At 47.1% G+C, this 12,500-nt stretch overlaps 1 protein-coding gene across 2 annotated transcripts in view; it reads right to left on the bottom strand.

The window, feature by feature from the left end:
* Window positions 1-12,500, bottom strand: part of gabrb2a (gamma-aminobutyric acid type A receptor subunit beta2a) — a gene marked incomplete at both ends in the record, with an annotated part of 49,455 nt that overhangs the window by 12,189 nt on the left and 24,766 nt on the right. For both annotated transcript variants that reach the window (XM_083651342.1, XM_083651343.1), the window contains 2 exons: window positions 580-662; window positions 11,302-11,522. In XM_083651342.1, coding sequence (XP_083507468.1) covers window positions 580-662; window positions 11,302-11,522 — 304 coding nt within the window. The remainder of the gene's footprint in view (window positions 1-579; window positions 663-11,301; window positions 11,523-12,500) is intronic.

The following is a 12,500-nucleotide window of genomic DNA, read 5'->3' as shown; positions in this document are numbered from 1 at the left end:
ATGTCTCCTGGGAAGCAGATAAAACACGGAGAGGACCTCGTCTTTCCCTCTCATGTTTTCCCCGCTCTCCCTCCCTCCCTCTCCCTCTAGCCCACTCGAGAACGTCTCTCCCTCCCTCTCCCTCTAGCCCACTCGAGAACGTACAATTACGCAAAAGCAGCTCATTGAGTTGTATAACCAGGGAGGCGGTATTGAGAAGATCCTGCACGTTACACCTACCATCAACACAGTCCTGAAAACGCCTGGACCTAATCAAGCTGTTTGACGCCTTGGGAAGCTACTGGAATGTGAGCTGAATTAATGAAGGTGGATGTTATCAGCCACCGAGCCATTAGTGATGTTCCTCATTTTGATGCGTATCTCTCCGTTTCTCATCAGCCTCTCTCAGCGTTTTACCAGGCGGCAATCTGATCAAGCTCTACGTCGCCGCCCACTGGGCGGACTGTGTCAAAGCCAGCTCCGGATTTCTCCGAGCGGCGTGCGCGTGGGATCTATTTAATTCCACCATCTACGTGTGGGCGTGCGAGCTGATGGCGGGGGAGAGCGAGCGAGCCGGTTGTCAGGGACGACGGTACTTACAGCTTTCGATCTCCAGGGTGCAGTTTTGCTCATCCAGAGGGTAGCGGCGCAGGTCCATCATGCAGGCGGCCGTGGTGGTGATCCTACACAGAGTGGGAGGGAGAAGATATGGGGATTCAGCACAGAACCAGCTGAGCAGAACCCGTCTCATCTGACCCGCTTCATTACCGAGGATGAGACACATCAGAAGCAGGATGATGATGACAAATCCATTGTGGCTCAAGGAGGAGAGGTTTGGCATCGAGCCATTCGGCAGAAAACACCAAGTTTAAAATGTAGAAGGTCAATCAATCCACACCACTCATTTTTTGGACCAAAATAATAAACTCATAATTAAATATTGCTTGCCAAATCTGAAAATATCACTATTAAGAGTTTCATGAAAACTAGGTTTTAAAGGTAAAAAATAAAATAAAAAAAAACAATTAAAATGGTAAGCCAATTAGGAGTGGGGCTTTAGGACACTAAAAGAAACCCCCTGGCCTGCACCTCATTCAAAATACTCCACCGGGTTACCAGCCCCGCCCCCAACACACACACACACACACACACACACACACACACATACACATCATTTCCTTCATATTTAGAATATCATCTTTTCGCACTTCTCAGCTTCATTAATGGTATATGACACATCTTATTATTGTGCAGTGGTGGGGGTCATGTGTTACACTGTAACGCGTTAGAGTACTCAGATTACTTTTGTTTTAGGTAATGAGCAATGTAACGTGTTAGTTTTGCATTTCAAGTCATTTCCAAAGCATCTTCTGAACAACAAAGACAGCACACGACGACATCTGGGCCGGTCCAACTGAGGACACGAACCGCAAGACGGGGGTCGATGGCCAGTCTACTGCGCCAAAGGTGTCTGAGGCCACGCCGCACCAGATAGCAGGAAGACCTTGAAGGATTGTTATGTTTACCCCTAATGTAGGAAGGAAAAACATTCATACACCTAAGTGAGTGAGTCATACAATCAAGCTAAACTTCACCTTGGGAAGCAATTGGGGGCTGCTAACGGTAGAAGCTAACTACATTGGCTATAGACCAAATCAGCGGGGATGTTTACATTTACTTCCGGGTACCCCTGAGGTCCACACATTATAATGGCGGTGGACGGCACAAACTGACGTGTTGAAGACAAAAACAGACAAAGAAGACAAAAATGGTTCGTCCGTGTTGTGTTGTTGTTTAATATCATTCATAACAACACTTTCACTAACGTTAGTGGAGACCAGACTAGCTAATTTACCTGTTGGACCAGACTAGAGTAGACTTGAAGCTAAATTAAATTGACGTGGCAGTAGCTCTGTCTGTACCAGGCTCTTTCTCGCCGAGAAGAGCCTGGTGACGCGAGGTTACTCTGTCTGTAACGTTAACGACTCTGCAAAAAAACAGCGAGTTTGACAGACAAACAAACGTTATTAGCTAGCTAACACTACATAAAACAAACACAGAAGAAAGGCTAGATACGTCGGACAAGCATGTTTACCAACCGTTTAACCATTTAAATTGAAAGTAGTCGGCCGAAAACAACGAGAGGGTTTGACAGCATTTATTTGACAACACGCACATTTAAACCTGCCGCCTTCCCCAAGTGGTACCCGGAAGTAAATTTGTTTACATGGTGACGTCACGGTGATTTGGTCTATACCTAGAGTCTAGGCATAATAACTTTAAATCCTAATGATAACGAGTAGTGGTACCGTTAAGGCTTCTGCCCCCTCGTTTGTAACATGCGTTGTTTGTTTTTGACAGTCCGCTGTGGGAATCCAACTTGGAGCCTCAGCATGGGAGGCGGACACTCTATAGCGAGGAGGCTAAAGCCATATGGCGCTAGCGTCTGTCGCTAGGGTGTCTCTTAACACTTACTCACTGCACAGCACGACCACTGGCTACTGTTACACACCCATGGTGGTGATAGTAGACACACCATGAAAACACACGCGCACGCACACGCACACACACACACACACACACCACAACGCCATGCCCAAAGCTCCTCCTCCATCCGAACCAGACTTTGTGTCATTCAGAATAGACCCTTCTCACGGGGGCCATTTTGTGTGCAAGCAAAAACACTAATGAGGGTTTCCAACTTCCATGATTGGAATTTGGAAACCTTAGTGTTTTGCTTGCACCTGTGTTTATTCTGCCTTTTCGACACAAAATCGCCCCCGTGAAAAGGGTCTATAGACGGTTTTAACTTGACAACAAAAACATTCTAAATTGAACCCCCACTCACTTCCTGTTGCAGTGTTTGCTATGGACATAAAAGAAGAAAAAAAACATTCAAGTGCAGGACTGACTATTCCGTGAAAACCGTCTATACAGCTGAGCAGCGAAAACAAAAGTAACGATGTTGAGTGAATATTTCTGCAGTTTGCCGAATGCTGAGAAAAAGGAAGTGCTGTGGGGTTGCGCTCTGGTGAAAACCGTCTATAGCAACATGTAAAAGACCCCATGAAATGGCACCTTGATCAATGGAATAGGGAGAGAGAAAGGCAGTTTTATCTGATGGGAAGGGGGGGGGAGGGTTTATTTGGGATTGTTTAATGTAAAATTGTTAAATTGTTTTTTTAATAGTTAGAAATGTATATTCATATATAGCTTTGTGTCGGGCATTTCTGATTTGTGGCTGGGGGGGGGCGGGATCCTGTGGGGAGGGCGGGGATATGTTTGTATGTGTATGTATATGATTTTGTAGGTGTGTGTGTGGTTTTTGTGTTTTTTTCTTCTTTTGTGTTGTGTTGTGTCATTTATTTAAAAAAAAAAATCACAAAAAAAAAGTATAATTCATGCCTGCTAGTGCATCATGAGCTCACTGTGACAGATACTGTGTGTTCCAGGAAGTCAAAGTAATGGGGGTTCATTTCACGGGGACTTGATTATTTTCCACTCCTATTTGTTTCTCTATTGTACCATAATGCAGATAACGAGAACAGGGTTGAACGTCTGTGCACAGAATCCCGTGAGAAAGAGTCGTCCTCGCGTGTAAAGCACCCATATCCAGCGGGGTCAGTCCAGAGACACATCTCCTGCTGCACACTCGACGAGTCGGCCCGAGCCCGAGACGACCTGGTACCAGCGCCAGAACCCCCGAGGCTCTCTGAGAGGCGGGATACACAACTAAGGAATGTGACGACACCCACTACATCTATCGTCCTAGTCTTGTAAGGTAAACACACACACACACACACACACACACGCACACACACACACACACACACACACACACACGCACACACACACACACACACAGACACACACACACACACACACACACACACACACAGACACACACACACACAGACGCACACTGATTGATATAAAACATGATAGCATCATGCAACCATTAGCGATGATGGCGGCCTGTGGCAGAATTCCCTGTATAGGTCGAAGTATCAGTCGTGACCTTGGGTTTCCCTTGTCATAGCTGCTTAATATCAATTCATTTAGTTGGCTTTAGCGGTCCGTTCATGCATGACAGTGAAAATGACCCGTCAATACTCAGACCGAGAGAGTGTCAATAGTAAAAACACAAGCATGCCTTCATGTTAGCTTGCGAGTGTTTTTGTTTTTACCCTGTTTAACTGCCAGACTGGATAAATGAACTTTGAGCAGAACAAATATTAGAAAACCGTTTCAAAAATGTTACCCAGGCTGATCAAGAAGAATCAACTATGGCTGGGTTGTCATGGGGGCAAATTAATGGCGGTAAACATAAATCCTCACAATATCTTTGGTCTCATAGCTTCACCCATAAGTACAAACTAATCCTGAAGAATGCTTTGTCTTTAATAATTAAGAGCACAAGTTCATTTGAAATCCTTCCACATAAGAATTGCAGCTCCCCTGGGCCCAGTCTGGCAAGTTTGGGATTTCTTTTTTTTTTTGGAGACGTAGAGACATACAATCTCTCTCTCTCTCTCCCTCTCTCTCTCTCTCTCTCTGGGCTTGCCTCTTACATAAGTGCCAGTTAGCAGGGCCATGGTGCACTGGGGGATTAACATGGGCGTCTTACCGCTGTCCTAGTTTACCCCTCCATGGGCACAACTTACTGGGATGTTGTGCTGTCCAGCTAGCTAGTCAGTCAGTCAGTCAGTCAGTCAGTCAGTCAGTCAGTCAGTCAGTCAGTCAGTCACTCCCCATCACTACCATCACCAGCACGAAATCACCACAGTGGCAGAGGAAGCACAGGGGAAAAACGGAAATTAGGCCAAAATGGCAGGGGTAAAAATAACAGCCTATTTATAGCCCACCTACATCATCAGCGGAAGTGTCGGAGCCTTTTTGGCTGAGGAGAGACGGCGCGTCGGTGATGGAGAGCTGCTTTTTCCTTTAGCATGTCTGAAACGCAGCCCGGTGATGGAGAGCTGCTTTTTCCTTTAGCATGTCTGAAACGCAGCCCGGTGATGGAGAGCTGCTTTTTCCTTTAGCATGTCTGAAACACAGCCCGCCAAGGAAGCTAATGCAGATTGATAAGCAGCAAATGGCCCAGGAAGGAGGGGAGACAGATGAAGTCGTCCCTGGCAGAGCTCTCCCAATCTCCCCCCTCTCCCCCCCTCCCCCTCTCCGTGGCAGCCAGGCAGAGTGTGCTGTGTGGACCGTTGGCAGCAGCCATGTTTTCTCTTCATCAACATCGGGTCCGGTCCCTCTCTCTCTCTCATCAGAACCTGCCAGAGGAGGAGAGGCCGTGCACGTTCCAGCCGACCACGCCGATTCACACACGCTACACTTGATCTGTGTCGGAGCTAATAGACCATGGAGGTCCGTTTGGTCCCTCCCACTGCATGTTCCCTCACAGTTCAGTCCAGGCTGTGTGTGTGTGTGCAGGGCCGCGGGAAGTACGGGCCACCCCTAGTGGCGAGATGTTTTTTTTTTTTTTTTTTTTACAAATGTAATTAAAAATATTTTGCAGTGCACTATGTTCCTTTCTCGTTTGGGAATGTTTCGGGAAATGATTGCATTCTTGATACACTGAAAATGTAGCCTATTTAAATAGAATGATCAACATCAACTCTCGGTGGGGCCCGCAGAGTCCCTTCCTCCCAGCACCCCCTGCTTAAAGTGACTTCCAGCGGCCCTGTGTGTGTGGACTAGAGCCCGACCGATACTGGATTTTTTAGGCCGATGCCGATATTAGGGAGTAAAGAAATTCCGATACCGAATAATATCGGCCAATATTTTTTTTATTTTTTTTTTATCAAATTTTTATCCCCCATTAGTGCTAATTTTAAATTTATTTATCCTGGTTGCTGCTCCACCCTCTGCCGATCTGGGGAGAGCCGAAAACTGGCTCCATGCTTCCACATGGGCAGTTAGCCAGCCGCTTCTTTTCACCTGACAGGGTCACCGGTAGGACATAGCACGTGGGAGGATCAGGCTATTCCAACGAGTTCCCCTCCCTCCGAACAGGTGCCCCTAACGACCAGAGGAGGTACCACATCAGCAACCCTCAAATATCAAACACTTGACAAAGATATGAGTTGACATGAATTGAAATATGTAATGTAGGCAGGATATTTTACAGCTTATTAATAAACTCAATGCAATGAAACAGTAAACTTAACTGGGAATTTAATAATTATAAATAACTAGAAATATAAAAACACAATAGAACAAATAGTTAAGAAAAAATATCAAATATACACAACAATGCTGTCTATAACTTTAAAACAAAAAGAAAAAAACAAAAACAAAACTGCAATATCGGCGCACCATATCGGCCGATACGATATATCGGTAATCGGCCAATATCGGCCGATAATATCGGCGAACCGATATATCGGTCGGGCTCTAGTGTGGACCCCCCACTGCATGTTCCCTCACAGTTCAGCCCAGGCTGTGTGTGTGTGTGTGCGTGTGTGTGTGTGTGTGTGTGTGTGTGTGTGTGTGTGTGTGTGTGTGTGTGTGTGTGTGTGTGTGGACCCCCTAAGGCAGCCTGGGTGCACCTTTATGTATTTGTATTTTCTCTCTCTCTCTCCAAATGACCTTGTTTACGGACCTAACACGACCACTACGAATTCTCGGGCAGAATGTCATTTTGAGGGCGCGCCATACAGTAAAGAGACCTGACCAAAAAAATACAAAATGCAGAGGAAGAAATCCAATCATCGCCAGCCGGTCTCAAAACCTGTGTGGGGGCGTTAATTGAATGGACACACGCATCAGTAAAATGATTAAGAAATCATTTCACACAGTTGCGAAACCATCCCGTATATATCTCTACTGTGTGTGTGTGTGTGTGTGTGTGTGTGTGTGTGAAGCCGTGGATAGCGGCCATGCTGAGCTGAGGAAACAACACGGCACGCCTGATTGGCTCTCCTTGCCCAGGCACTGTTTCTGCATAGGCAGGGGGCGGGGCGGGAGGCGGGTCATATGTGAGCGAGCGCCTTCTTAGCCAAAATGTGCCAAATAATAGCATTGGCATTTCAAATTGCAGCCAATATACGTCAATTCTCGACGCAAACGTTGGCCTGCCCGTTCATCGATTTGGGCCACAGATAGATAAGTTTGAAGGCTACGCTAAGCCCGTATTGGCGGTATTGATGGGGGGGGGGGGGGGGGTTATTCAAATCCCTCTCCTCCTCCTCTCAGCAGCGTTCTCCTCCTGGCCATGCCATGTCATCCATTGAGCTGTGGAGTGGAGCACTCCTCGGCCTGACAAAGGAAGACGTCAGTCTCCATAGCACCAAGGATGTGTCCTCACACAAAGGGAGTTACAATATTCACACAGATGGAGAGAGAGAGAGAGAGAGGGAGAGAGAGATGGAGAGAGAGGAAGAGAGGGAGAGAGAGAGAGAGAGAGAGATGGAGAGAGAGGAAGAGAGGGAGAGAGAGAGAGAGAGATGGAGAGAGAGGAAGAGAGAGAGAGAGGGGAAGCGAGAGAGAGAGAGAGCGGAGGAAGGAAGGAGAAAATCTTAGCAATTTCTTCATTTTGAATGAAGTCTGACCTTCAGCCAACATATATACTGTATGGATGTGTGTCTCTCTCTCTCTCTCTCTCTCTCTCTCTCTCTCTGTCTCTCTCTCTCTCTCTCTCTCTGTCTCTCTCTCTCTCTCTGTCTCTGTCTCTGTCTCTCTCTCTCTCTCTCTCTCTCTGTCTCTCTCTCTCTCTCTCTCTGTCTCTCTCTCTCTCTCTCTCTCTCTCTCTGTCTCTCTCTCTCTCTCCCTCTGAATTTTGAGCAACATACTGTATATCAGGAATAGTATGCTGTGGATGCTTTGGGTTTTTTCGCCTCCCTGATAAAATAAAAGGCAAGTGTGTGTGTGTGTGCGTGCGTGTGCACGCGTGTGTGCCTGCATGCTGTGTGCGTGCGTGTGTATGCGTGCGTGTGCATGCGTGTGCATGCATGCTTGCGTGCGTGTGCATGCGTGCTTGCGTGCGTGCGTGTGTGTGTGTGTGCGTGTGTGTGTGTGCCTGCATGCTGCGTGCATGCGTGTGTGTACGCGCGTGTGTGCGTGCATGCGTGCGTGCATGCTGCGTGCATGCTGTGTGTGTGCGCGTGTGTGCGTGCATGCATGCGTGCATGCTGCGTGTGTGCGTGTGTGTGTGTGCCTGCATGTTGCGTGCATGCATGTGTGTGCGTGCATGCTGCATGCGTGCGTGTGTGTGTGTGCGTGCGTGTGTGCTTGCGTGCGTGTGTGTGTGTGTGTGTGTGTGTGTGTGCGTGCATGCGTGCGTGTGTGTGTGCCTCTCCGCGCTGCCCAGGCGGTGCTGGTGTCACTGGCTGAGCTGTTTCCGGGCCTGGGTAATGAGATCAGACGGCTTCTCCCTGAGAGTCAAACTGAGCTGTAAAGTGACAGTTGGGAGCGCCGTTGTAATTTTCTGCTCCTCCTGGTAATTGAAGAGCGGGATTTGGCAGGATTGGGAGGAAGCACCATGTCCACGGAACAGGGAGTAAACAACACCACCACCCCCACCCCGCGCGCGCAATATAAAATAACACCCGCCTACTCGCATACACCCACACACACGCACAGGCACACGCACACATACACACACACGCACGCACAGGCACACGCACACACACAGATACCGACACACATACAGAGACACAGATCATCACACACACACGCATACAGGTCGAACACTGAATTGAGCAAATAGCTCTTTCTGCAAACTAAACAACATTGTAAACTCTTGGCGTTCCCCAAGTACGATGTTAGTTCATTTCAGTTAGTTCAGCACAAATCCAGATTCACCTTTGGGGCCAATAGCAGCAGGAAGTGTGTTTTTCTCCCCCCCCCCACCTCATTATACAAGGTTTTATGCAAGGCAACATGATATCATATCTTACAGCATAAACATCTGAAAGGAATATCATTTTTATATGTAACCTCAACACTAGTAGCAAGGCCACTCGTTATCTTTGACGTCATGACTTGAAGGTAGGGCTGTCACGATACACTCAGTTCACGATACGATACGCGATATTGGGTTCACGATCACGATAACGATACGATATTTTAACAATATTTTGTTGCGATCGATTTGTAAGTGGAGGGGGCATCCTCCACGCTAATTTGAGTCATTTCACCATTTTCATCCTCCGTGTCTGTAACGTCCCTCGTCTGTTCAAACAAAGCAATGAAAAGGAGAGCGAGCACGCAATCAGATGCAGATCAGTGCCACCATGTTCAGCTTCTTCTTCTCGCGATATGAGATTTCATCTCAACGCTGCCAGATGGACGGTATAGCTCCACATATTAGTTTCACTAAACCAGTCGATCTGGGAATGCAGTAACCAGACCCGCTGACGGAGGCGGGCACTTTTTCCAAGCTACTTGGCAGGTGATTGGATGACCCATCTGTCTATCACCACTGGTGCGTGTTAACTTCAACCAATCAGATCGCCGAAGGTGCCTGTACCTGATCTCCGTGGTATTCATTGATTGAGTCCTCACGGTCGTAAAGTCACCTTCGAAGCATTTAGTTAGATTATAACGAACTAGTTGTGTGGCTTAGCCTTCCCAAATGTTGAGGGTCGTTTTTTAGAATTGAATACATAGAATTGGGAACGTTACATTCAATTTCATTCAGACTGCCTGTCACTTCCGCGGCGGCAGCCATGTTGACGAGTGAAAAGAACTACAAAGACCATGTACCCACTACTTGCCCAGACGAGCCTGAGCCCGCCTACGGCTGCCGCTGATTCGTCGGGCCGGCATGGTTCGACCAATCATCTTAACTGCCTGTGCATGACAAGATGGATACGTCGAGAGAATCTCTTTTGATCTCGCGAGGTTATCCATCTTGCAAGCAAGGTTAATATCGTGGGACGATATATTGTGACATCCCTACGTGAAGGAGATCTAAAACTCGCTGTAGGAAAAGGTACAGAGGGCATTTTGAAAGCGGAAATATTTCAGAGCTAGAAAAACAGATTCGAGTTAAAACTGCCATTTATCATAACGCATTTTATGTACAAGGGGAACGGCGCGCTAATTGAGAATGAGCAGTAAACGCAGACACACACACACACGCTGGTGTGTGCGTCTTGCTTCTCTTCCCTGGCCTGGTTTTCCTATTGAAAGCCTGGTGCCGCTCCACACAGTTAGCCATCTTCTCCCTCCCATCCGCTGAGCCCTGCTGTTGCAGCCAGCCGGGCCGTCTCTACAGGTATGTGTCAGGGTGCTCGGAGCACGCAGGCATCTGGCCGGGCTTTTCCTCTGACAGCAGCTTGTGTCTGGACTTACTAGCATCAAAGAAAACCTGGACCCGACCCACAAACCAAACGGATCGGTGGAGCCGGGAGGCCCCCCCCGGCGCTGACAAAGGTATCTGAGGCAACAACCACTTCAAACTCGTGGCTGCATGCACACACACACCCTCCGCTCCGCTCCTCCCCATTCTCTTTCTGTTGTTATGCAAACACGTATGTTGCGTTTATATAATTGGGTCAGAGCGTTCGTTGTCAATTACATTGATTGATTTGTGTAACAAAATGGAGCGATGAAATATCTGGTGCAGTGCAGAGACTTCAATTTTTTAAGCTTCTTCTTCTTCTTCGCACAAGATGGGGCATCTCAGCCGAGAGATAGAGAGAGAGAGAGAGAGAGGAGAGAGAGAGAGAGAGAGAGAGAGAGAGAGAGAGAGAGAGTGCGAATGAATGAATGCTGCAATGTTAACGTCTTGAATTAGCAACAATAGTCTACATTTTTTAATCCGGACACTAATCTGCGATCATTTTGCAAAAGCGTCACACACACACACATAGGAGAGCAGGCTATAGATCAGAGGAGGAGCCAGTGTGCATGACACACACACGCAGCAGCAATACAAACACAGATTCTGTTTGTATTGAACTGCTACATTATTGATTATGATTTATCAATTATAGATGACAATCTTCTCAGAGGCATCAGAGACCAACGCCACAAAGAGCTGTTTTCTAGATGGGTGGAACCCGCCTGCACCATGAGATACATTTCCCTCTGTTTGTACCGCTCTGCTCCGCTATACAACCAATCAATTATTGATATTGATAATCATCAGGGGGCTGAAAGGCTAAAAGGCTAAAAGGCGTGGCACTCCTGCAACGCAGATGTGAACGCGTCATCATGCTGACCCAAAATGGATGAGGATGAGAACAACGAAGGGTCACAATGGTTTGGACTCTTAAATGAAAGCTCATTAAAGTGGCTTAATCAAATAGAATGCATCAGATGAGGTAATAAGCACATTATTAGATGATGGAGCTGTAAATGTCTTACCTGAGTCCATAAAGTACTGTTCCATCAGGGTGGAGACGGATCATTCTGTTCTTCACTGTGACGCCGTGAACGAAGGACTTCTTGTCATTGAGAAAGTAGGTGTCGGGGACCCACAGCTGGTCCGCCACTCGATTATCCAGAGTCAGATTGAGGGCAATCTCAGAGTAGGACAGGCGCTTGTCCCGCCATGCTTGCTGGAAGTACATAGTCAGAGTATAGTCCTGGAGGACAGACAGAAGAAGTACATAGTCAGAGTATAGTCCTGGAGGACAGACAGAAGAAGTACATAGTCAGAGTATAGTCCTGGAGGACAGACAGAAGAAGTACATAGTCAGAGTATAGTCCTGGAGGACAGGCAGAAGAAGTACATAGTCAGAGTATAGTCCTGGAGGACAGACAGAAGAAGTACATAGTCAGAGTATAGTCCTGGAGGACAGGCAGAAGAAGTACATAGTCAGAGTATAGTCCTGGAGGACAGACAGAAGAAGTACATAGTCAGAGTATAGTCCTTCCTGGAGGACAGACAGAAGAAGTACATAGTCAGAGTATAGTCCTGGAGGACAGACAGAAGTACATAGTCAGAGTATAGTCCTGGAGGACAGACAGAAGAAGTACATAGTCAGAGTATAGTCCTGGAGGACAGACAGAAGAAGTACATAGTCAGAGTATAGTCCTGGAGGACAGACAGAAGTACATAGTCAGAGTATAGTCCTGGAGGACAGGCAGAAGTACATAGTCAGAGTATAGTCCTGGAGGACAGACAGAAGAAGTACATAGTCAGAGTATAGTCCTGGAGGACAGACAGAAGAAGTACATAGTCAAGAGTATAGTCCTGGAGGACAGACAGAAGAAGTACATAGTCAGAGTATAATCCTGGAGGACAGACAGAAGAAGTACATAGTCAGAGTATAGTCTTGGAGGACAGACAGAAGAAGTACATAGTCAGAGTATAGTCCTGGAGGACAGACAGAAGAAGTACATAGTCAGAGTATAGTCCTGGAGGACAGACAGAAGAAGTACATAGTCAGAGTATAGTCCTGGAGGACAGACAGAAGAAGTACATAGTCAGAGTATAGTCCTGGAGGACAGACAGAAGAAGTACATAGTCAGAGTATAGTCCTGGAGGACAGACAGAAGAAGTACATAGTCAGAGTATAGTCCTGGAGGACAGACAGAAGAAGTACATAGTCAGAGTATAG

This window comes from Poromitra crassiceps (genome assembly GCF_964638095.1).
Source record: "Poromitra crassiceps genome assembly, chromosome: 15".
Classification (NCBI taxonomy): Eukaryota; Metazoa; Chordata; class Actinopteri; order Beryciformes; family Melamphaidae; genus Poromitra; species Poromitra crassiceps.
Note: the sequence above shows the minus strand (reverse complement) of the source record. Positions and strands in the feature narration are given on the sequence as shown.